Here is a 26598-nt window from a genome sequence, read left to right as displayed (position 1 = left end):
GGGTCCTGGGATCGAGTCCCGCATCGGACTCCCTGCTCAGTGGGAAGCCTGCTTCTCCCTCTCCCACTCCCCCTGCTTGTTTTCCCTCTCTCACTGTGTCTCTCTCTGTCAAATAAATAAATAAAATCTTTAAAAATAAATAAATAAAAATAGAGTAATATACTTCTGTTCATGCATAGGAAGACTTAACATAATTAATATAAAGTCTATAATTAATACTAATATATAATAACTGTGTCTGTTCTTTCCAAAAGTATCTATTGTTACAATGCAATTTCAAATGAAAATTTCAACACGGCTTTTTGTAGGACTTAACATTATTCTAAAATTATGTGTTATGAGAAGTAGTCTACCACTGGCCCCGAGCATCCCTGCAGTTTTTGCTGAATGTACAAGGCTTATTTGTTTCCTGATACTAAACAGTTTTGTAGTCATATAGGCACCTAAGTAGATCAAAGGAACCATAGCCTGACCAGCATGTAACTACCCTCTCCTGGGAGGGGACTGGCTGGTTTGCTATCCTGTTTTGCTGCTTACTCAAAAAGAGGTAGGCCCTTGGCACTAAGTTTCTCAGTTACAATACAACCTATCTGCCTGCACAGCATCTACCTGGGGCCATTGCACTGCCTATGGGACTTGGAATAAAGAAACCAGCACAATTATGCTGATACCATGCTATTTGTTGTGCTGTAACTGTTTTGCTCTGAGTCATTAAGTCATATTGCCTGCTTTGGGCACCTATGGAGAGGTAGCAGGTTTATTGCTTGCAATCCTCTATGAAGTTGGGTTTTTTCCCTGACAACATGGAAGACCAAAACAGTCAAGAATAGTCAAGATATTCCTGAAGAACAGTAAGATGAAGGGAATGTCCCTGTCACATACTGAGTTATTATGAAACTACAGTAATTGAGATAATATGGCACTGTTGCAGGAACAGACCATTATGTGCTGGTCAGGCTCCAGTCAGGAAAATGGAAACCACACTAGTTATGAACAGAGATTTTCATATTGCAAATTGTTTAAACAGGTGCTAGAGGACTAAAAAAGCAAAAAAGGAAATTAATAAATTAGCAGAGATTAATAATTAACACAGAAATTCATAATTACAGTTGGAGGTTTCAATACTGTCTCAGTAATTGTTGGAACGAACAGGAAAAAATAAGCAAGCATACACAAATTCTGAACAGCACTATGAATCAACTTGACCTGATATTTTACAACAGAATTCACATTCTTCTCAAGTACATATCAACACTCACCAAGATAGACCATATCATGTACTATAAAGCAAATCTTAAATTAAAAAAAGAATCCTAAAAAAAGAAATCCTACAAAGTATATTCTCAGTCCCAAACAGAATTAAATTGGAAAGCAATAATAGAAAGATATCTGGAATATCCTTAAATATTTGGAAATTAAGCAAACAGCTTCTAAATAGCCCAGAAGTCAAAGAAAAAGTCTTAAAGGAAATGAAAAAATATTTTGAACCAAATGAAAAAACATCTCAAAATCTGTGGGATGAAACTAAAGCAGTAATTAAAGGGAGTTTATAGCATTAAATGCACATATTAAAAAAGATCTGGGAATCTATGAGTAAAACGTAACTCATATACAAAGGGAGGAGAAAGGCTGACATCAGACTTGTCCACAGCAGCACACATAAAGTCAAAAAATGGATCAATATCTGCAAAGTTATAAGAAAAGTATCTCCCATGGGGCGCCTGGGTGGCTCGATTGGTTGAGCATCTGCCTTCGGCTCAGGTCATGATCCCGGGGTCCTGGGATCGAGCCCCGCATCAGGCTCCTGGCTCAGCGGGGAGCCTGCTTCTCCCTCTCCCTCTGCCTCTCCTCCTGCTCATGCTCTCTCTATCTCTGTGTCTCGAATAAATAAATAAAAAAATCTTAAAAAAAAAAAAAAAATCTCTGAAGAATGTTATATTTAGCCAAATTTCCCTTTAAGCAAAAAACAGTACACACTCAAGGTACAGCATAGTTCCCATATGTCAATGGTATTGTAATAATGTTGTATGGCGACAGATGGTAGCTACCCTTGGGTAAGCATAGCATAATATATAGAGTTGTCCAATTACTATTCTGTACACATGAAACTAACGCAACATTGTGTGTCAACTATACTTCAATTAAAGAAAAAAGAAAAGAACATCTTCCACTTCAGTGATGATAGGAACATCTATCTGTCAGAGGTTGCCACTTGAAGAGAGTCTGCCTGGAAGGGAAGCCATCACAGAGGAAAGTAGAGCTGAGAGACATAGAGGAAGCAGGTCTGATGAAAATGCTTGAGTAGCTGGATCCAGCCACACTTGTAGCTAATGTACCTCTGAACTTATGAGTATGAGGCAGTAAATTCCCTTTCTCACCCCAAAAAGAAAAAAGAGCAGACCTAAATTTAGAAATTATAGTACCTATAATCCCATCTTTTAAAAAAACCTAGCAAACAAGAAGTAAGGAATGGTGACATGATGGTCAAAGGGTTGGTAACCAGCAATAAATCAATTTAAACAGATTAAACTACTTTGGGATTTATGGCTAGAAAGGAGAATTCTACAAACCTTTATCATATAAAATAAAACTAAGAAAAACTGGAAACTGGTGGGAGAGGTTGGTTTTGTTTTTTTTTGTTTTTGTTTTTGCTAATATCATCCTTTTTAGATAAAGTCAGTCAACAGTCTAAAATTTAAATTTATGATTACAGAGGCAACCTGATCCAACCTCTTGAAGTATTTCATATTCTATATCCTTCATTTTGGAGGAATCATATAGGTTACTGATATACTTCTTATGAAATAGCATTTACATGAAGTTCAAAATGGAAATGTGTTTTAAAGTAACATGTAATCTAATCACATTTTTCTAAATTTTTATTTGACTATCTTTCCACTGACATAGTCTAGCCCAGCAATTAGAAGCATAGGCTCTGCAGTCAGAATGTCTAATTTTGCCTGGCTGGCTCATTTGGCAGAGCTTGAACCTCTTGATCTCGGGGTTGTGAGTTCAAGCCCCAAGTTGGGCATACAGTTTACTTTATTTTTTTATTTTTTTAAAGATTTTATTTATTTGACAGAGAGACACAGCGAGAGAGGGAACACAAGCAGAGGGAGTGGGAGAGGGAGAAGCAGGCTTCCCGCTGAGCAGGGAGCCCGATGCGGGGCTTGATCCCAGGACCCTGGGACCATGACCTGAGCCGAAGGCAGACGCTTAACGACTGAGCCACCCAGGCGCCCCCAGTTTACTTTAAAAAGAAGGTCTAATTTTTTTTTAATTTTTTTTTTCTTTTTTTAGATTTTATTTATTTATTTGAGAGTGAGAGTGCACAAGCAGGGGCAGCAGCAGACAGGGAGAAGCAGGCTCCCCACTAAGCAGGGAGCCAGACTCAGGGCTCGATCCCAGGATTCTGGGATCATGACCTGAGCCGAAGGCAGACGCTTAACTGACTGAGCCACCCAAGTGCCCCAAGAAGGTTAATTTCAAATTCTAGTTCTGTTCACTATTTCTGTGACGAAGTATATTTTACTTAATCTCTTTTTGTAGTGGCTTCCCATGTATAAAATGGGGATGATTAAAAAAAAAGCACTTGTAAGATTGTTGAGGATTAAATGAGTTTACACATCATTTCACTGAATGGTGGTAAGTTTTTTTCTGCACAGAAAGAATTTAGGTGATTTTCTTTCTTTCAAGTTTTCTGAATCACTTGATTTTTTAAAAGTATATGGCAATTTTACAAATCTGAAAAAAACTGTTTAGCATAAACAAAACTAATATTCTCTAACTATGAAGAGAGGATACTGCATGCCTTTTAAGCAAACTGGAAGTAAAAAAATATATATGTATGTATATATTACTAACATGTAACAAAAAGTCAAAAAATGTACTAAAACTCACAAGATCTTCTAGGCTCAATATCCATAGTCACTGTCAAACCAGTCTCCAATGAGGTTATAGTTCTCAGAGTTTAACCACTAATCAACTATTTAGAATCTAAAAAAATATATGCTTCCACTTATTTGATTTTTGTATTATGAAATTAAAAGTCCAGAATCCCCAAATTATTTTATTTTAGAATTATGATTACTAGCCATTTTGCAGCAATAGATGCAGAACAATTTTGGAATAACAACATGAAGCAATTATTTCTTTGAGCTTAACTTTACCATCTTTAAAATGAGGATGGTAATATCTATGGATGTAAATGTTTTAGAGCTATAATTTACAAATATTAGTTAATACTGGCCCTGTCATCAGCCATCAGTTATGAATAAATTTATTCAATTAATACTTATTGCAGCCTTACTATGTCCCTGGCATTAAGGTGGTACATCTATTATTTTTATATTGACCGCAGGCTGCTAGGTATGGATCAATTAAGTTTAAAAATCCTTGCTTTTATTCATTCATTCATTCATTCATTCATACAGTACCTAGAATGTAGTGTAGGTTCAATGAACATTTGCTGAATGAATACATACCAAGGAGAAACTTACAATCAAATTGTAATTTAAAACAATTATGGACTACTTTCTTTTTTCTTTTAAAGATTTTGTATCTATTCATTTGAGAGAGAGACAGAGCACAAGCAGGAGAGAAAGTGGCAGAGGGAGAGGGAGAAACAAGCAGACTTCCCACTGAGCTCGGAGCCCAACTCGGGGCTCGATCCCAGGACCCTGGAATCATGACCCGAGCCGAAGGCAGATGCCCAACCACTGGAGCCACCCAGGCGCCCCTATGGACTACTTTTAAGATTTTTTTTTTTTTTTTGGTTATTGTTGCTTGTTTTTTAAATCCAGTGATGCCTTTTATAAGAATAAATTCTAAATGTAATAAGGAAGGTAGCTAGATTCCACAGTCAATCCTCATTATTCATGGATTCTGTATTTGTGAATTTACTTCCCTGCTAATAATTTGTAACTCAAAAATCAATACAGAGTGCTTTTATGGTCACTGGTGGACACGCACAGAGCAAAAAAAATTCATCTCACCTGAGGTGTGTGTTCACAGGTGATGCTCTGCCTTTGTGTTTTAGCTCTGTCATAAATAACGGTCTTTTTTAGAGTCTATTTAATGCAACATTTTGTATTTTGGGGTAATTTAGCTGTTTAAAATGGCCCCAGATGTATTGTGGAAGTGTTGTCTAGTGTTCCTAAGTGCAAGACTAGGATGTTCCCAACAGAAAAAATCTGTGTTAGAAAGCTTCATCCAGGCATGACTTACAGTGTTACTTGGCCACAGGTCAAGGTTAATGAATCAACATTATATATTAGTATCTTTAAACAGAAACACATAAACACACTGAACAAGGTTATGTATTTATCAGTTGACAAAACTGTGGTGACAAGATTCTCAAAGGAATCTAACCCTGTAATTCCCCAGTAATGGTTTAGTAGTCACCAACCACAGCGACTTTATAGAACATAACTATCGTGATAACAACTGTATGTTTCAGATTAAGTAACTATTTCAAGTTGCTGAATAAAGTTAAGGTAGAAAATCACTGTACCATCATAGCAAAAGTACTCTAAGCTAGGCAATCAGAATAGCTTTCTAAATTAAGCACTAACTTTCTAACTCTATGAAGGTACGGCATTTAATCCATTGTGCTTTAGTTTTCTGAAGTGTGTCTGGGTGTTGTAGTGGGGAGGTCAAGGGCTAGATCACTTTCAAGGACAAATCAATTCTCCACTTCTAAAATTGTACTAAGAGTACTCACTTTGAAGAGTTTCCATTCTTTCTTCTTGCCTATTAAAATCCTGTTGTTGGCATCCGTGTTTTGACTTAGATACAAAGAGCTTCTTGTGAGACCTAAATTGAACATAAAAGCATGGGATTGGTTCCGCAAAGAGTAGAAAAGCTATGAAAGAAGGTAGATGATTTGTCTTAATCTCTATTTTAGGACCTTCTTCTATTTTGGCCTGTTTCCTTTGGTACTCTCCTTGCTGAGTGCCCCATCTTAACCTTTGGCCTCTTAAGATTTTTGTTGTCTGACTTCCTTCTTCTCCCATCACTTATTTCCTCCATCTCATCTACTAAGAAACCAAGATTCTTTTGGCCTTTTAATTAGATAGGTGAAGGAAAAAAAAAAATCCTCAGACGATCAACTATTGACTTTCATTCTCCCCTAGGGCTTTTAAGTTTATTTCCCAAAAGAGAAATTCCAAAATTCCTTTACACATAATGGTAGGTATCACTTATCTTTACAGCTTCCAAAGGGAGCATTTTTGAAATGAAGGCTGTTTGGAAACACAGAGTGTGGCAAAATTTTGACAACCCTGCAAAGTTGGTATTATTCCCACTTTATAAAGGAGCTAGTTTAGATGAAAAAATAGTTCACCTAAGCTTAGGAAACGACTTTATCACCATCTAAAATCTGTATTTTTACCTAAGTACACAAGAAACCTGCTAATCCGTTCCCTCCCTCCCTCCCAAAACCTATTGTGCTCTCTGGAATGCCATTCTCAACCCCTTCACCAGTTACCCTACATCTTCACTGTCTAAAATCTCCCTTAGGGAGAATATTTCTTTGTGGCCTGCTAAAGTAGACAGGCTTAATCTTCTACCTTCTACGAACTCAGGGTCCCAGAGGTGGGTCTCTATACTTTCCATTTCCTAACAAATGCCACTTTCAGGATACTGCTTCCATAAGAAGCGTTAGCCCTTGAGGATTCGTCCTACTGATGTATATCACCAACTACCATACTTTAGAATCATTCACTAGCCTTGCAAGCACTTCCCATCATTCACAGATCTTTCTCTACCCCAAGTGATGATTTTATCATGTTATTTCTGTGTTCTCATGGATAACCCATATACAATCCTGACCTCTCAATTCCTCATTTCCAATGACCTCCTCCCCCACACTAAATCAAAACCTTCCACTATGGTCCCTATTCAGCAACCTAACTGCTCTAACTCTGAAATCATTCATGCAGACTTTCTGCTCTCTGAACATGTTATATTGTCTGTCACAAAATTTCTAGTAGATTAAACAGTTTTTCAAGTAATTTCATAAAATTAGAATTTGGGATGTTCACCAGAACTATAACTGCCCCCCACCCCCCCAGCAACATATCCTTATTTCTAGGACAGAATAAGAGTTTATTAAACATCTGCTTTAAGTTCAAGCACTCCCTATACGTGTATGCCAATAATGGCCTTGTGGGAACAATGTGTAACAGTCCAGGATCCCAGAGACAGGTCTCTATAGTTTGGAATTTCAAGACACGTCAAGGTCTTGAATACCTGTTGAGATAAGCAGGCACCTATGATATTCTCAAAATCACACCATTTATATGACAGTTATTATAAAATATCTAGATCTGCATGAAGTGCTTCAATCAAAGATTTTAAAGACAGAGAAGAAAAATGTCCATTTACTTCACCTCGATAAGGATACTGTACCCCCTGAGAATTCAGTTGCAGACCGTTTGTCACTAACACTTTAAAAAAAGAAAAAATATGTAAGAATGTAAACAAAAGAAACTTGACAAGGTTAGTACTTACTACATAATCAAGTCATATTGCAATTTATACGAAATATCTTTGGAAAGAAACTCTGGTAACATTAGGACATACAGAGTCTCCATTACAACATAGATAATTTTTGCACAGATGTACTTACCAGATATTGAATCAAGCTTTCACAAACATAAGTTAAGCAGAGTTAATGTTGTAATCAAGTATTCACGTCACTCTTTCAAAAACTCTCCATGGATCTTTATTTCCATGGATTCCAGTTTAATTTCTTGCCCTCCCTACCAGTCTCCAACTGAACTTTTTAACAAATGCCCCCCAACTTTGCTGAAGTTAAACTTAGCTTCCAAAAACACAGTATAACCATTTATGCCTTTGTGCCTTCACTGGAACTATTCTTCTATCCTAAAATGACATTACCTCTTCCATCCAACTGAAAAAACCGTAACTATCCTTCAAGGGCCTGCACAATGCTCATCCCTCCTTGAAGCTTCCATCTCAGCTTCTTCAGCATTTAAGTCTATACATTTTTAACAACAAATTATATAACGTTTGCTGCTGTACCTGTTTCCTGTCTATAATTATTGCCGCAAAATAGTTTATAAGCTCTAGGAGAGCAAAGTTTTTATTTCATCTACCATTGAGAACATGAAGGTTTCATCTTTCCTATTATTTATCTGATTTCACAATCACACTTCCATCCTTGTTCACTTGTGTCCTGCTGATTTTTGTCCTGAAACTGGTGAATCTGATGATTTACTTGTCCTGATTCTATTTGCCTCCAGGATGGTCTTGATATTTGCTTAGTTCTTGATCTTCATTTTTTCTCTAGTTTTAGTTTTATTCCCTGTTTCTAGTGCATTGCAAATTCTAATGTATGCCTGGTAATGAACTAAGTACCAAGGATACACAGCTAATTAAGAACCTTTAAAGGATTCTCAGTCTAGTGAGAAATACAGAAAGGTAAACAGGTATGTTACCATCCAAGATAAGTCCTTTTAAGAGATGTGACTCAATGCTGTGGGAGCACAAAAGTGATAACTGATCAGAGAGCTCAATAAAACATAGGTGATCTTTGAGCTAGACCCTGAATGGCTAGTAAGGGCCTGCCTTGGAGACAACAGAAAGAAGGGAATTCAAAATTGAAGCAAGAGACAGGCATGAAAGAGCTCGTAATATTTGAGGATCAGGATGAAGTTGTGTGCTGCTAGAAAGTACCATTATGTGGGCAGGGAGAGGTTAATGCTTAGGGATAAGGTTGTATATGAAAAAAAAAAAAAAAAAAGAACAGAAAGGGGCTATGTACGGCTTTGTAAGCCAAGCCAATAAACTCTAACTCATCTAGTAGGAAGTAATTGTACAGTACTCCAAATATCCAAATGTTAATAATCAGTAAAACATACCCTCTATAATAATTGTTTTTGTTAAAAATGGCTCACTAGCAACACTTTCACATAAAGATGTATCCATGAGACAAAAAATATATTAATGAATTTACAAACCTTTTTCCTATATCCAAATTAGCTTCAGTTTCCATTTCAATACTGTTACCATTAGGTTTATCTTGAGTTGTTCTTGCCCTTTTACTTTCCACTACTTTTGCTGCTGCCTTAAAACACGGGGTTGTAGAAGAGAAAGGAATCCATTAAGCCATTTTGAACAAATAGCATTAAAATTAAGCCTTCTAATTCTTTGATAGTCGTAACCAATATATCTGTTCACAGGTCAATAAAGGGACTGTGCTGTGTTTTCTCCAGTAACTATGACATCAACAGCAGCTGCTTTAGTTACCTGCTTGGTTTATAAGCCTTATGGAGAAGATCTTTCCTTGTACATGTATTTGATACATACAGTGTTTACTAGGCAATTTTTAGATAAAAGGTTATTTAAAAAGAAAAATCAATAAAAATTCCAGATAGGGGCACCTGGGTGGCTCAGTCTGTTAAGCACCTGCCTCTTGATTTCAGCTCTGGTCATGATCTCAGGGTCGTGGGATCAAGCCCTGCATTAGGCTCCAAGGTCAGCACAGAGTCTGGGATTCTCTCTCTCCCCTGCCTCTCTAAACAAACAAACTCTTTAAAAAATTAAGTAAAAAATTAAAAAAAATAAAAATTCCAGGTATTTATACTCCCTTAAATTAATCAGTGCTCCACTATAAGTTAAAATTTTCTGAGGCCAAGACTGGGGCATAAAATGTTATTAAAAAAAAAAAAATCTTTTTAAAGGCCCTTCTTTAGTCCAATTTTATTTTCCAAAAACATGCTAAAAATTTCTTTGATCTGTTCTCCCAACTTTTTATTTTGAAAAATTTCCCCAACTCTTATTTCAAAAAAGTTTAAAAATACTGCAAAAATCACCAATAAACCCTGTAGATTTACTAATTTTAACATTTTGCCCTTCTACAAAATCACTTTTTTAAGGATTTCTGTTTCAAGTATTCTCCTTTATTATAACAATTTCTAATTACTCTATTGTTAGAGTCTCTCTGAAATATGCATACCTTCATAAGAAAGGCTGATGATTTTTCATTTATCACAAAATTCACATAACTCTTAATTTTCTCCATCATGTTGTTGTAGCTGAAGTGTTGAAAAATTGAGTGGAATGTATCTTTCTGAGAGATTATCATAAGCAATTTCCTTTTTAAAGGCTAAAGACAACAGGAAAAATGAATTAACACATAAATCACAAGTAAGATTGTAGAAATTTTGTCTTATTTAAAAAAAATCTCAGAAACACGAGACTTTTAAAAATTCTTATTTTAAATGGCCCACGAATGTATTTTTTTCTTAAACTACTTTGTATTTCACACACATACAAAAGGATAAAAAAATAAATTATGAACCTGAATGTCCATTGCCAAGAAATAAAACATCATTGATTACACCTCCAGCTTCTCCTCTCAAGGTAGCCATTATCCTGAATTTAGAATTTACCATATCCACGCATTCCTTTACATACTTGCACTAAGTATGAATGTACCCATAAATATGCGGTACTATTTAGCATATGCGTATTTTTCTGAAACTTGTTATATTTGCTCAACTCTGTGACATTTATCCATGTTGATCTGATTTTTTTTTTAAGATTTTATTTATTTATTTGTCAGAGAGAGAGCACAAGCAGGGGGGAGAGGCAGGCAGAGGGAGAAGCAGACTCCCCGCTGAGCGGGGAGCCCAATGCGGGGCTTGATCCCAGGACCCTGAGATCATGACCTGAACTGAAGGCAGATGCTTAACCAACTGAGCCACCCAGACGTCCCCATGTTGATTTGATTTTTATAGAACTAGTTACTTTCAATATTGTACAATATTCCACTGATCAAAAATACCATTTGTTCATCCATTCTTCCAGTCTTTTGAAAGCTTTTAGAGGCTATTTTCTATTACTGCAATACTGTTAAACATTTTTCTACAGGTCTTCTTGTACACAGTACAAGCTTCTCTTGGACATTAGTTCTTTCAAGACTGGTTGCACAATAAAAGCTATAGAACCTTCAAAAAATTCTACTTCTCAGGCTGTATTCCAGACCAACTGTCTTAGTGGGGCCTGTTTGTTTTTTTTAAATAAAACTTCATGGCTTTTAGGGACTCCTGGGTGGCTCAGTCAGTTGAGTGGCCAACTCTTGATTTTGGCTCAGGTCATGATCTCAGGGTCCTGGGATTGAGCCCCAAGTTGGGCTCCGTGCTCAGTGGGGAGTCTGCTTGAGAGTGTCCCTCTCCCTTTGTCTCTCCCCACCCCACTTGGGCATGCTCTCTCTAAAATAAATAAATAAATCTAAAAAAAAAAAAAAAGCCTTCATGGCTTTTAAAATGTGCAGTAGGGGCGCCTGGGTGGCTCAGATGGTTAAGCATCTGCCTTCGGCTCAGGTCATGATCCCAGGGTCCTGGGTTCGAGCCCCATGTCTGGCTCCTGGCTCAGCGGGGAGCCTGCTTCTCCCTCACCCTCTGCCTCTCCCCTGCTCATGCTCACTCTCTCTCTCTCTGTATCTCTCTGTCTCAAATGAATAAATAAAAAAAAATCTTTAAAAAAAAAAAAGTGCAGTAAAAATAAAAACAGTTACTCTAGGGTATTTATCAAGAAGTAGAATTGCTGGAATGCATACTTACAGATTTTGCTAAAATGCTCTCCAAAGTTTAAGCACTAATTTACAGCACTAAGAAGGTATGGCAGTCTTACCATTTCCCCACTCTTCAAGCGAACTGTTAGTATTCTAAGATATTTTAATCACTGCCAGTCTGAGGTACAGGAAATACTATTTCAATATATTACTTGGGATTGCCCTGATTACTCATGCTAGTGAGGTTAAGCATTTCCTCTTATGCTTACTGGCTGTAAGCTTTCTTCTGTGAAGTATAGAGTGGGCTTTTCCAATAACCTCACAGTGCTAAGGCAAAAAAGTAGGGGCAGGGAACCCAATAAACAGATCAGGCTTTCATCTGAAATCTCTGGAGGGTTATACCCTAGGAACAGCGGCAAATTAGAGATAGACTGAGCCTTAATAAAACTTCAACCTACTTTTTTTTTTTTTTTTAAAGATTTTATTTATTGAGAGAGAGAATGAGATAGAGAAAGCATGAGGGGGGGGAGGGTCAGAGGGAGAAGCAGACTCCCCGCTGAGCAGGGAGCCCGATGTGGGACTCGATCCCGGGACTCCAGGATCATGACCTGAGCCGAAGGCAGCTGCTTAACCAACTGAGCCACCCAGGCGCCCCAAACTTCAACCTACTCTTGACTCAGCTCAGTCCCTCAAGAGATTAAGGTAATCACCCCCCAACTGTATAGAAGCATGCTCAAAGGTGCTCAACTTCACTAGTCAAAGAAAGAGAAACCAAAACCCAATGTGATACTACTACATATTTGCCAGAATGACTAAAAGGAAAACTACAGAGAAGGTCTATGAAGCAAGCGGAACTCTTCCACACTGCTGAAGGAACGGATGTAACATAACCACTCTGGAAACCTGTTTGGCAGTATCTACTAAATCCGAGTATCTGCATATCCTACAACCCATCAATTCTATTCCTAAGTATATATCCAACAGAAACACATATATTTGTTCTACAAAAGATATGTAAAAGAATGTAACAGCCCAAAACTGGAAATAATCCAAATGTTTCTCAACAGCAGAATGGATAAGTTGCATATTCCAACAATGGAACAATGAGAATAAATGAACTATTGTTACGAGCAACACCATGGATCAATCTTACATAAACTTGCCATGTGATTACATAAAGTTTGGAAACAAGTAAAACTAATCTTGGATGTTATAAGTCAGGACAGTGGTTATCCTTGAAAAGATGGGAGGGACAGTGACAGGAGGGTGCTGGCAATGTTCTCTTGATCTAGGGGGTCATCACAAAAGCGTGTTTCTTGTGAAATCGTATCTCTTTATACACTTATAGTACATGTATGCTACTAAAGGTATGCTATTGTTCAATAAAAAGTTTGCTAAAAATGTATAAAACTATTTTTATTTCTTTAATAAGCTTAATTTATTCCAACACTTTTTTACTATTTAAAAACTAAGTTCAATTGACCTTAACATTACACATAAACACAAAAACTACTAATGATCATGTAAGAACCCTCTAGAAAAATAAGCTAATTATAATGCTTTTTTCTGGGGGTGCCTGGGTGGCTCAGTCAGTTAAGTGACTACCTTCAGCTCAGGTCATGATTCCAGGGTCCACTGGGCTCCCTGCTCAGAGAAGAGCCTGCTTCTCCCCCTCCCCCCACCCATGCACGTGCTCTCTTTCTGTCTCAAATAAATAGAGTGTAAAATATCCCATCAATACTTTTTTATGTTGATTAAATATTAAAAATGATGTTTTTGGATATATTGGGCTAAATGAAATATTAAAATCCATTTCACTAGTTTAACTTTTTTAATGTGGCTGCTAAAACACATGTGACTTGCAATTATATTTCTATTGGACAGCACTGTTCTATACTGTTTAAAAGATAAAGCATCCCTTTCTTCCTCCAGTGCTCTTTCATTTACCTCACTCCATATAAGCAGTTCTAAAATTCTGATTCTAATATAAACAACTACCTCATAAGAATTCGGGTCATCAAATATTCTTTCAAAGACTTCTTCCGCTTCTTTAAAATTGCCATTTTCCATACAAACAGCTATAGCCTAAAAGACAGGATGACAAATACAAACCTTAGATTGCTTTTTAAAAATGTATAATTGTTGTTTAATATTGAAATAAGTCCTGGTTAAGTCTAAACTACTTCACTTAAAAATTTTGATACATGATATAAAATATCTTTTCAAAGATGAAATAACTGTGGTTTGAAAAAGATGTAAAAATTTTTCATTGGCCCCTTTGCATATTTACTGATAAATGCCCAAGCATTCTAGCTCTTTCAAATTTAGGCCAATTAAAAGCAGACATTAATAAATAAATTAGGAGCTACATTATGTACATTTAGGACCCACCTAAATATTACTTTGAGCAAAAGGGAAATGAGAGAGGAGGTAGATGGCGTTCATGACAGTTAGGATATATAAAATTCGCTAGCAGGATCCCTGGAAAATCTCTAATAGAAACCTAGGAAGCCAGATGCTTCTGAATGATCGATTGATAAACTGGCCTTTCTAATACAGTATGTAGTAAAATAGGGAACCATCGTTACCATCTGGGTAGCTTTGGCAAGCAATTTAACCTCATGTGCCTCTTGTTTCTTTGTATGGAAAATGGTGGAGATAATAGTACCTATTCGTAGGGTTGCCGTAAGGATTGGAGTTCTACATGAAAAGTGCTTAGAACAGTACCTGACAAAGAGTAAGCAATGTATTGCATATTTGCTATGTATTTATGGTAACCCACTCAACTTTATACTAGTATATTAATGATGGCCTCCTTCTCTAGAACCCCCCAAAACTGAGATAACATAATAAATCTCTTTGTCCCAGGCTGAAATTCTTAAAAGTAGCAGTCATATTTCTGCCATTCTCTTCTGGTCTTAATTCTACTTGGCAGTCATCATACTAACAATAATTAATTTTGGGGAAGGTGAGATATCATCTCGATTTTCTCTCCTACCCAACCATAAAATAATTTTCTAAAAATGAGGACAAATTTATTTAACTAGAACAATCCTTAGTATTTGCTTTGCTTGTTAGCAAAACATACTTTCCCTGCTACTGTATCTTTGAATAACTTTTTTAGCTTTTCACTCTTTAATAAGGTGACTCCTAAAATTCCCTCTACATAGTTAAAATTTTACATTCTCTTATTTACAAAAATACATTGATTTCTTTTTAAATATTCTTATTTTTTTCATATTTGTAATCTTGAATAGAAATTGGGAGAGCACAAATCACTGGTTTTTGAAAGCTGCTTTATGATCTTTAAATCAATGTTATGTATTTTCTCAAATGGGGGCAATATATACTTAGGTAGCAAACAGTAAGTCCCCGTTCTCAGAGCTTGCGTGAAGACTATAAACCAAAGGTCAAATTTCTGAAGAGAATGATTATATTAAATTTTACTTTGGGTTTACTGCTCAACTTCTATTAAGTGGTTCTTAATTTCTTTAGATGTTATATGCAAAATAATAATAATGTAATACACATACCTGAATTTTAATTAAATTCTGTATCTCTTCATGAAGTTTGTCATGTTCTTTTTCAATGGAAGCCCAAATTGTCAGAGCTGATTCCAAGGGTGTAATTCGTTCATCAGTTTCAAACTGTGCATCTTTTAAAATCAGAACAAAAATAACTAACTTAGGAAGTGAAGTAGAACCTTACACTTTGTCAATTTTTTATGACTTCATTTCCTTAAATATTTACTGAGTATGTACTATGTGCCAGGTACTATTCCAGTCTGTATACAAAAGTTTAGGCAAGTGATTTGATTTTTCAAGTTAATTTCCTTTTTTTTTTCCTTTGAAAAACTAGAAGGAGCATGTAATTTAAATGTTAGCAGTTTCAACAATTTCTACTTTGTAGAAACAATTTCCTGTTTTCTCCTAATTGTTTCTCCAACATTTTAAACATAAAAATATCTTAATTCATATACAAAAAAAGTCTCTTTATATTCCAGGCCCTGTGCCAGATACTTAGGATCAGACCAGGAAGAAGAAACAGTTCCTGCCCTTATGAAATTTGCACGCTAGCTAGGAAGAAAGACAAACCAATGTGACTGGTACTTTACTAGAATTATGTATTATGCCGGTGATTGTCAACCCTACCTATACCTCAAAATCATCTGAGGAGCTTTTAAAAAAAATTCAGATGCCTAGACCCATCCTCTAGAGACTGGTTTAGTTAGTACAGGGTACAGCCCATGCATCTGTATTTTCTAAGAAGATTAGTTCTATTAAAGGATACTAACAAAGAATCTTTCATGAAAGAGAAACCATCCAAATTAGGACATTGAGGATAAATAGGAGATAACTAAGTGAAGAGGATAAGGATGGGAAGGAGAACATTTCAGGAAGGCAGCAGCAGAACATAAGACAGAGGACAAAAGATATTCACACTCTAGTCAACACATATTAAGGTCCTACTATGTGTTAGGCACTATGCTAAGTGTTTAACATGAAGTAGCTCCTTTATCCAAACAATTTCTTTAAAAGGGTATATAACATTATCAACCTTGTCTTATAAAGTAGGACCTGAGACATAGAGAGGTCCACAGCTAGCAAGTAGAAGCAGACACCAGAACCCTTAAAAACGACTTACTGTGTCTCAGAAAAAAGGTGTGTTTCAGGAATAACAAGATGCCTGGTAAGGCTAGAGTAATGTGCTGGAAAACATTAAATATGAAAATGCAAAGGCAGATTGCCTAATCCTTCTTCATTTCACATTTGTTTTTCTTTTAAAAACTCACTTCAATATTTGTATTTCCTATTAAGTCTTTCTTGACTGATATTATCTAACCCATCTCATTAATCTGCTGCCTTCTTATAAATGTGAGATGTAGAAAAAAATGTACTTATAGAAAAAAGTGTTAGATCTTAACTTCAAAAATTTTAGAGTAGCCTTTTACTTTCAGGTAGAATGCAGGATATTGCAGTAGGCCAATGCTCCCATTACAACTAGAAAAAAGTGGAATAAGTTGCAAAATTATATTGCTAAAGACATGGGATAGTAGTAGAAGCAAAAAGAACTAGATGAACTACATTTCCAGGGGTTAGCGGATGATTTGCAGCTTTTCTTTCCTGGCCTCATTTGCTTATAAGGATGAGGATTCAGTGTATTCCAGGCAGGGAGATTTTACTGGGGTAAAAGAAATGAGGAAAAGCTCCTGGTAGTTTCCTTGGGACTAGTTGGTGGACTGGAAACTAGAGGAACTGAAATACATGGTTGGTTTTCCCCTCAGGACATTTGCTGAGTTCTGGGGCGCTGTAGAAAGCTGGAGTAGAAAGGAAGGGAAGTCTCCCAGAGTTGCACAGATCTTAAAAAATAAAGTCCCATGAGATGAGGGTGGCTGCCATAAACAAACATTTCCCCTCCAAGACATTTACCGTATTTTAAAGCTATTTGCGGCAGGAAACTAAAGCTAATGTGGTAGCCACTGGCCATATATAATTAATGAGCTGTTAAAATATGGCTAGTTCCAAATTGAGATGTGCTTTAAGTTTAAAATATACCCCAGATTTCAAAGACTTTCTGCAAAAAAAGGGGTAAAATATCTCATTAACATGTTTTATATTGATTATATGCTGACATGTATTTTAGAAATATTGGGATAAATAAGATACTGCTAAATTTAATTCCACCTATTTCTTTTCAATTACATATGTAGCTCATATTATATTTCTAGTAGGCAGTGCTGCTGCTGAGCAACCACTTAAAAAAAAGGCAAAGAGTTATGTATAGCTAAAAAACCAACATATAAATTGAAATAAAATTTTGCTGTTTTCACTTGGGTCCATTATGGTGAAATACATTGATTCTTGATAATTGACATGGGCCTATTCTAAGATATACCTAAAAGGGGATCCTGGTGAATTTCAATACTAATGGGGTTACACACAAAATCTGCACTTCTTTTCAGAAAGAAAAGGTTGTCGGGGGAGAAAGTAAGATCCACTGAACAATTGCTAACATGTGAAACACAGTTGGGCACTTTATGTTGTCATATTTAATTTAGAAAACAAGTGTTAACAACCATGCTAACTTATTATCTACATGGTCAGGAATTCTCCAATTATGTCCACATCAAGATGGTTTTCTTCTTTAGCTACAGGCCCAGACTACCTATAGTTCTGTCTCCCCTACATTTACTCTGCTTCTAGTCCTATTCACTTATGGTCATGGCACCAACTCCAGACCTGGCCTCACCCCCAACAAGAAGCATGCTTTGTGAGCCAGAGCTAGGTAGTGAGGACCATGAGAATGGTACAAACACACTGGGATTTTATGTAACACAATAGGATTGTAAGTAAGTGGTTTCATTTTAAGTACCGCCTACCACTTGGCACTGTTGGGAAAGCATTTTGTAAATTGTAAAAACCAACATAAATATGTAATTATTTGCATCAAAAGGTCCTTTAAATGACCATGTTGTAAATATCAGCCATTACTCATAAACTGAAGCAGGCTTACCCATTACAACCTAAAATAACCTGTGAAGATAAAAGAGAGAGCTATTATAGCAAAAATCATATTCGCCTATCTAAAGAAGTGCTGAAATCCAGTTCAAATAAGAGGTGTCAATTATCATAGTTGCTACTAAAATCAGTGTGTATAATAGTAAGAGTCACCACAAAGTTACCGTACAGTCAAATCTGAGGTAAACGCTCCAAAAGACAGTCCATGAAGCGTGGCTCCCCAACAGCAGTGTCAGAATCACCTGGGAACTTATTAGAAATATAAACTTCAGGGCCCCTCTTATCCATCCTATTGCATCAGGAATTCATGGTGGAGAATTTTTTTTTTTTTAACAAGTTCTCTAATAATTCTGAAGCAAGCTAAGTTTGACAACCAGTGCTCTAAGAAGATTGGAACTATATTTCTTTTAGTTGCTTTAGATATGCTTGTGTAGATGAACGTACCAAACACATAGTGCCAACTCTCAAAAATAACAGATCCCATCTGTTTCTTCTCATTGTTTTACCTTTAGACATAGATTAAAATATTTCCAACATAAGATAAAAACACATACTTACCAAGAGATTTTCCTGCTGCAATTCTTGTCAAAAACTGACATATGTATATAGTTCTCAATTGATAAGCTGTTAGACTGGACATTCCATGGATAATAGCTGAAAAAGAAAAACATTAAAACATTTTTTTTTAAAAAGCCAAACTTGACCCAGCAGTGCCTCTGTGTGGTTGGTTGAGTAATTAGGTTACAAACATGCAAAAATGATCATAAACTGAGAGCTGTATGCTTTTGTTTATAGGCATTTTTTTTTTTTAAAGATTTTATTTATTTATTTGACAGAGAGAGACACAGCGAGAGAGGGAACACAGCAGGGGGAGTGGGAGAGGGAGAAGCAGGCTTCCCGAGGAGCAGGGAGCCCGATGCGGGGCTCGATCCCAGGACCTTGAGATCACGACCTGAGCCGAAGGCAGACACTTAACGACTGAGCCACCCAGGCGCCCCTATAGCATTTTTTTAAATGAGAAAAAACAGCAAAGAACACTTTTCTTACAAAGTAAAACAGATTTCCACATGCAGAATAATAAATATTTAATAGTACTTCCACAGGTAGCACTCCATACTAACAAAAAGGGAGATTTAGATTCAAACTGTAAAATGTGTTAAATCATTAGCTGGAAGCTTTATACCTTAAACTCCCAATATTGTAGGAAATATTTTATATTATTTTGGTCAAGGTTTCAGTTAAGTGAGTCTGTTAAGTTCACAAAAACTTAAAAAAACATATTTATTGGGGCAAGATGGCCGCAACAGGGATGGCCCAGGTGGTGACGGGGTGCTAGACCCTAGGCCCCGAGCCTTTCCCAAGGGCCGTGCGGGTCCAAAGAAGTGAGCTCACAGCCCAATCCGACAAACGTGTGTTGGCCTTTCTCGCCATGGGGATGTTGCAATAAAGCCTCTGCCCCAACAGGCAACTCCAGCATTCTGCAGCACTGACCTGGAAGCCCCGGCCTGCAGTATAAGCGCCAGAGGGAGGCAGGAGGCCAGTCAAGCTGGTCCTGCTGTCCCGACAGATGCATGCGACACTGAGCACCCCAGGCCTATGGGCCCAGGGAGGCATGGCCTCCCTCAGGGCAGCCACCTCTGCTGGTTGCACTGCGCTTTCACCTTAACACTCTGCTATAATGCTCTGCTAAGCAGAGGCTCCTGGGAAAGCGGAGAAGTGAGCACGTCAGACCTTCCATGCTGGCTGGTGGAAGAGTTTGTGGTGGCAGAAGAAGGCACTCCATGTTCTAATTCCCAGGCTAAAACCACCTCGAGTGTGGTTTCTCAGGGCATGTGGAAAAAAATCATATTCAGCTCATCTAAGAGGAATGTTCAAAAGCTGCCACTCAGCTTTAATGTAAAAACACTTATTCTGGAAATTCAAAGGGGCTGTCGTGGGTGTGGCCTTGGTTTTTGCTTTGTTCATTGGTGACAGCTGGAAAGAAAAGCTCTGGAAAAGGTCTGGAAGCAAATCGAGTCCATCTAGCTACCTCTTACCCTTTGATAGAGGTCTTAAGGATTGTACCTGAGACAGAGACAGTACAATGAATGGACTTATGCCCTTCATTCTTGGGAACTTGTGGTCACCCCCTTCTCCGTCTCCTGTCTAGATCATCAACCTAGCAAAATAAAGATAATAGTTCCCTTCCCTATTGTAATTTGGTTTGGGACAGGAAGTCATGGGGGCAGACATGGAAAGGGGGTAGCAACTTTAGGCCCCAGTTTACCAACTACCTATCTTCCCCTTCTGCTATTGGTTTAAAACTTTCAGGATACAATTTCAGCAAAAAAAGTTTATTTCTCCATCAAAACCTCTGTTTCTCTACAACCCTAACTCCAAAGAAGAAATAAAATTGCAGATGTATAAAAACAAACACATTTATTAATATTAATCTCCCAAATATCTGAGTGCCCACCCAGATGTTATGTTAGGCAGTGAGTATAATGGTGTGTAAACCATAATCCTGGACTTCAGTGAATTTATTACTATGTAAAAATGAAAGACAAATGATTAAGCAATTAAAGTAAAAACATGGAGAAAACTGAAAAAGACAAGTACAGAATGCTGTGGGTGCAATATAACAAACCTTAGAGTGTGTTTTAGTATAGTTGGAGGGAGAAGACAGGAAAGCTTCTCTGAGGAAATAATGTTTAAAGTAAAACCTGAAGATGCCACTGTTATACTTCACCCAGGGCTTGGTTGGTGTATGTAAAGATTAAATCAACTAGCAAAACCAAAAAGCAGTCCTGCAGCTACTAAGGAGATAAAAGACAAATACATTTATTTGTATTTATTTCCTCAATTCAAAAATAGCATAATCTTATACTATACTAGAGATTATCTGGGCCAAATACAGCCACAATTTAATTAAACAGGATGCAGAGAGAGCACAAAATTTATATAAAATCTAAACAATTCATTCAATATTTATTAAACATCTACTGCTAGTCAATCTTAGGGGCTGATAAGACAGTCAGCCCCCTGGGGCGCCTGGGTGGCTCAGTTGTTAGGCGTCTGCCTTTGGCTCAGGTCATGATCCCAGGGTCCTGGGATCGAGCCCCGCATCGGGCTCCCTGCTCAGCGGGGAGCCTGTTTCTCCCTCTCCCACTCCTCCTGCTTGTGTTCCCTCTCTCGCTGTGTCTCTCTCTGTCAAATAAATAAATAAAATATTAAAAAAAAAAAAAAAAAGGACAGTCAGCCCCTGCCCCTCAGGAAGGTTTTAGCTTGAGAAGACATAACCCAAAATTTATGCAAGTTATTAATTAAAATTCTAATGCCACAAAGGTTAAAAGTATGGTATAGAAGCAAAACAAAAGAATCTACTCTTTTCTAGAGAAGAAAGTCAGACCTCTATCTTCACTTCCCTCCGCCTTCAATTTAGTCCACTATGCAATAACTACAAATCTCTTATACACCCCTGCCCTTCTGTTCTTTGTACCTGCTAGACAAAAAACAAAACAAAAACAATGAAAACCTGGTTGAACCTTGCTATCTGCTTTTTCCTCACCTGTAACCAAACATTGCTGACAGAAAAACACATTAGGGAGATCTAATGACTAGCTACAATAGCAACCATATTTAAGCACTTGTAATACCAGGCACTAGTCTAAGCACTTTACACCAGTGATTTTCAACTAGAGGTCATTTTTGTCCCCTTGAGGACATCTGGCAGTGTCTGAAGGCAATTCTGTTTATGAGTGGAAGGGGGATGCTCCTAGCATCTAGTAGTTGAAGTCAGGGGGGCTGCTAAACATCCTACAATGTACAGAAGCCCCACCTTCGCCCTCCTCCACTCTCATGCATACACAGAACAAAGAATTATGTGGTGCAAAATGTCAACAGTGCTGAGGTTGAGAAACCTTGCTTTATACCTATCAACAGCTCTGTGAGGTAGATACTATTATCACCATTTTACAGATGAGGAAATTGAGGTACCAAAAGGTAAGTAACTTGCGTCAGGTCTTATAGCTAGGAAGTAGCAGAGCCAGGAATCAAATTCAGACAATTTATTCTGGAGCCCATGCTCTTAATCAGTATCTTACACTGCTTCCCATGTAAAGAGACAGGTTAGGAATAACAGTCTGTAAAAGGCATTATCTGAGTTAAGTGAGGTGTGAGAACAATTATGAGTCAGAATGAAAGAACTAAGAATTTTCTAGAAAGCATCAAGAGTTGTGTATTTTTACAACATTGAAAAGTGTAATAAATGAAATCCTATAAAAGATAAAAGGGAGTCCTTTCAGTCAAAAATGGAAATACAGAGACAACACTATGTTCACAATTTATGTTACTGATTAGCAGTGCAACTTTAAAAATAGTTTACTTTCTCTGGGTTTCTGTGCCCTTAACCTTAAAATAATAGAGGTGGCCTAGATTATTCCTTGGGTCTTGAGATCTAGAACCTCGAAAGGAGTCTTTATTTTTTAGAACGGTTTTTAATTTACACAATTATTGTGAAGATGTAAGTCCTATATACCCTCCACCCAGTTTCCCCTATTAGTAACATCTTATATTAGTGTGAAATATATACATTAACAAGCCAATGTTAATACATTATTAACTAACGTCCATTCTTTATTCGGATTTCCTTAGTTTTTACTTAATGTCCTTTTTCTGCTGCAGATCCCACCCAGGACACATTACATTCAGTTACCAAATGTCTCTTTAGGCATCTCTGGCTATGAAAGTTTCTCAGACTTTCCTTGGTTTTGATGACCTTGGCAGTTTTGAGGCATTTTGTACTGCGATTTGTCTGATATTTTTCTTACAATTTGACTGAGTTAAGGGGTTTTGGGAGAAAAATCAAAGAAGTTCCATATTCGACACATCATATAAAGTGTACATACTACCAACTGTCACTGTTCCTGCTGACCTTGATTACCTAGGTGTGAAGTAGTGTTTGTTAAGTTTCTCTACTATAAAATTATCCTCCCGCCAATTCCATACTGTAGTCTTCAGAATAAAGTCACTATGCACAGCACACACTTAAGGAGTGGGGTGTTATACTTCACCTCCTTGAGGACATAGTAGCTACATAAATTACTTGAATTCTTCTGCATGAGATTTGTTTCTTCTCCCATTTATTTATTTTTTCCATCATTTATTTACATCATTATGGGCTCATAGATAATTATTTGACCTTTGGGTTCTAATCCAAACTATTTCCTTGCTTGAGTTGCTCTGCCCATTGGGAGCTCTTGCAATTGGTTCCTGTCCCTTTGTACTGCCACCACTATGGATTTACTTTCTGGCACAAGATGCTCCAGGTTCATCTTGCACATTTCCTGTCCCAGTCCCAGAACCAGGCCATTTCTCCAAAGAGCTCTAGTTGTCTTTCTCAAGGAATGGTATTAGAAACCAAGACTCGAGTGCTAGATTGCTATTTAGGTTTACATTGCTTCTGTGCCCTTCCTTCTTTTTTTTTTTTTTAAAGATTTTATTTATTTATTTATTTGAGAGAGCGAGAATGAGAGAGAGCGAGAGCACATGGGGGGGGGGGGGGGGGTCAGAGGGAGCAGCAGACTCCCCGCTGAGCCAGGAGCCCGATGTGGGACTCAATCCCAGGACTCCAGGATCATGACCTCAGCCGAAGGCAGTCGCTTAACCGAGCCACCCAGGCGCCCGCTTCTGTGCCCTTTCATCTAACAGAACGAGGAAATATATGAGTATATACTAACCTGTGTCTACATATGTATAGAAATACCCATATATACTTGTATATGTAACCACCGTTAAAAGAAAACCACTGGGGGGCGCCTAGGTGGCTCAGTCGTTAAGCGTCTGCCTTCCGCTCGGGTCATGATCCCAGAGTCCTGGGATCGAGCCCCGCATCGCGCTCCCTGCTCCGCGGGAAGCCTGCTTCTCCCTCTCCCACTCCCCGTGCTTGTGTTCCCTCTCTCGCTGTGTCTCTCTCTGTCAAATAAATAAATAAAATTAAAAAAAAAAAAAAAAAGAAAACCACTGGCCCAAACTCGGGTTTTAACACCAAATCTAACTGCACTTTCAACCTCCCCCGGAAATATAGTCTTAACCTGTTGGTAAGGAATTTTGTGACTGGAGCCAGAGAATCTGCCGAATGGGTCCTCTCCATCCCCCAAAGGAAGAGGAGGTAATTTGCGTAAGACCCCCCTCCCTCCTAAGGGAAAGTACCTAGCCTGGAACAATCCTTTTCTTTTGCTAATAACTTTCTTGCCCCGCCTTCCTTCCTTTAAAAATCTTCCATTCTGTACAACTCCAAGCTCCCCCCCCACTTGCTGGTGGGATGCTGTCTGCCCAATTCATGAACTTGCTTATTAGATCTGCAATTAGATCTGCAAATTTACTTGGTTGAATTTTGTTTCTGAACACCATCTATACCTGTATTAAGGCAAACAGGAGGTCATACTGATGTTTCCAACTCAAATTCATTTTGAGGTAATTCTACGTAGATAGATAATTCTACCCTCTTCCCCAAAGTGGACTTTTTAAATAAATCACTATAATAAACTAATTTAGGATTTAACTTTCTCATTAATGTTAATTAACCACGGCTCCAGTGTTATCTGATAGAGTTGGAAGAAGGGTTCTTGAATTGGAAGATAAGGCACAAGTGTGGAACATTCCTTTTAACCTACCAGTGTTTGAGGTTGCTTAATTAGTCCATTCCTCTATAAACTAAAATTACTTGCCTAAGGAATGGGATGACCATGAAGATGAAATGTGTCAATATAGTTTTCTGAAGTATTTAATTTTATATTAAATAGCAGAGCATCTTTCTGTCATCACTGAAAAAGCCAGGCTAGTCTTCTCTGAGTCTGTGTCTTTGTCGATCAGTTACAGTCTGTGCTGTCTAGGGAGTACATTTCATTGACAGTTATTTTTATTCTGCAGCCTATACTGTGCAAGCAGGCCAAATGGGATTTTAAAAGCTCACAAAATAATAGAAAACGCCGATGCTTGGGTCACTTGGAGGCCACTGTGACCGCTTCATAAATGCCATCACGGGAATGTTTCGAAAGAAACAACAATTACAAGCGCCAAAGAAGAAAAAGGACTTGGGACACTGGGCAATTTTATACATTTTCACTCACTGAACCCTGTATCAATTCTAAAATGGGAGTCTTATTCTTTTTACTGAAGAGAAAAACAGAATCTGAGAAAAACTGAGAAGCTGGAAATAGGCGGATGCGGGATTCGAACCACCGTTCACCTCAGAGCCTCGGTCTCTCCGCTCGGCCGCCGCAGCAGCCCCGGTCCCCCGACCCCACTAGGCGCACTGTGCCGCAAACCGGGCCTCGACCGTCCGCCGCGGTTCTCGCCCCGCTGCGCGTCGTCGCCCCGGGCCCCAGCGCAGCCACCCGCCGGTCGCGCCCGGCACTCACCCTCGGCACTGTCGCGGGTCCGGTGGAAGTCCTCGGAGCGGCCGTCGCGGAAGGCCCGGCAAAGAGACAGGCAGAGGAAATCGAGCATCCAGCCGGCAGCTACCGCCTCGGCCTCGGCCTCGGCCACCGGGCCCGGGTCCTCTTCTTCCTCGGGGCCCCCCACCTGCACTTGCCACTCGAGCAGTTCCTGGCACTCAAATTGCTCCTGATCATCTCTCGGCGTTTCTGCCATCCCCTCCTCTTCGAGCTCTGCGTCCTCCCCATCCGCACATCCCCGCGGGCTCGTAGCCTCTACGGCGGCAATTTCCGCCATATTAAATTACTCGCGCGGGTCCGCCCCTCCAGGCGCCGAGCGACGATTGGCTTGCGCTGGAGGACCCTGGGCGGTGCTCCCAACGGTCTCTTCCGCCGATGGGAAACCACCAATCACACTGCCAGGATGGGCGAGCGACTTGAGCCTTGCTTTTGATTGGCCGAGGCCTGCTCCCGCCTCTGAATAAATTCCCAGCCACACTGGGGCCGAGCTTTGTAGGTAAACTGGACTACTGCTGGCTGAGCTGCCAGTGAGGTTAGGAAGTAAGGGGCCTGCTTTAGACTCCTGATAAAATGCAATATCGACGGGAATGGAAACACGGTTAGTTAAAATAGAAAAGCATTTTACCTGCAGTGTACTTCAAAGAGGTAGGTTATTAGAACTTGTCACCGTTATTCAAGGGTAACTATACGCTAGTATTCACGTAAGACAGTACGCAATCACCAACTAAAACCATTCCAGCGGACTTACATCCATGCCTCTCCAATCTGAGCGTGCATCACAATCAGCTCGGGGGCTTGTTTAAACATAATTGCTGGGCTCCACTCCCAGAGTTTCTGTTCTGTAGGTCTGGATTGAGATCCTTGAATTTGCAAGTCTAACAAGTTCCCAGATGATGCTAGGCTGCTTGTCTGGGGACCACATTTTGAGGATCACTGCTCTAGAAAGAGTATATTACTATGGAAATGAATTTAATTAGGGTTTTAAATAGATTATGGAGTTCAGCTTTTAAACAATAAGTGAATAGTTATTTTGAACTTTGAAACTTAGAGCATAAGAGGGAACAGGGGGCTCTGGTTATATTCTGTTTCTCTACGTGAGTGA

General features: G+C 38.5%; 1 protein-coding gene and 1 pseudogene across 2 annotated transcripts in view; one reads left to right on the top strand and one right to left on the bottom strand.

Annotated features, from left to right (window-relative positions):
* Positions 1 to 25804, bottom strand: part of TERF1 (telomeric repeat binding factor 1) — a 35594-nt gene extending 9790 nt beyond the window's left edge. Inside the window, exons 1-8 of one of the 2 annotated variants that reach the window (XM_032421795.1) lie at positions 25461 to 25804; positions 18619 to 18714; positions 15076 to 15197; positions 13541 to 13627; positions 9983 to 10132; positions 8985 to 9091; positions 7392 to 7448; positions 5723 to 5814 (exon numbers count right to left, since the gene is read on the bottom strand). In XM_032421795.1, the coding sequence (XP_032277686.1) occupies positions 5723 to 5814; positions 7392 to 7448; positions 8985 to 9091; positions 9983 to 10132; positions 13541 to 13627; positions 15076 to 15197; positions 18619 to 18714; positions 25461 to 25773 (1024 nt within the window). In that variant the 5' untranslated portion in view covers positions 25774 to 25804. The remainder of the gene's footprint in view (positions 1 to 5722; positions 5815 to 7391; positions 7449 to 8984; positions 9092 to 9982; positions 10133 to 13540; positions 13628 to 15075; positions 15198 to 18618; positions 18715 to 25460) is intronic. The other variant, XM_032421796.1, reaches the window with a different exon arrangement.
* On the top strand, positions 19657 to 20187 carry LOC116643215 (annotated as a pseudogene).
* Positions 25805 to 26598: the final 794 nt, after the last annotated feature.

Source organism: Phoca vitulina, unplaced genomic scaffold (assembly GCF_004348235.1).
Source record: "Phoca vitulina isolate PV1807 unplaced genomic scaffold, GSC_HSeal_1.0 scaffold25, whole genome shotgun sequence".
NCBI classification, from domain to species: Eukaryota; Metazoa; Chordata; class Mammalia; order Carnivora; family Phocidae; genus Phoca; species Phoca vitulina.
This window is presented reverse-complemented; position numbering and strand designations above follow the sequence as displayed.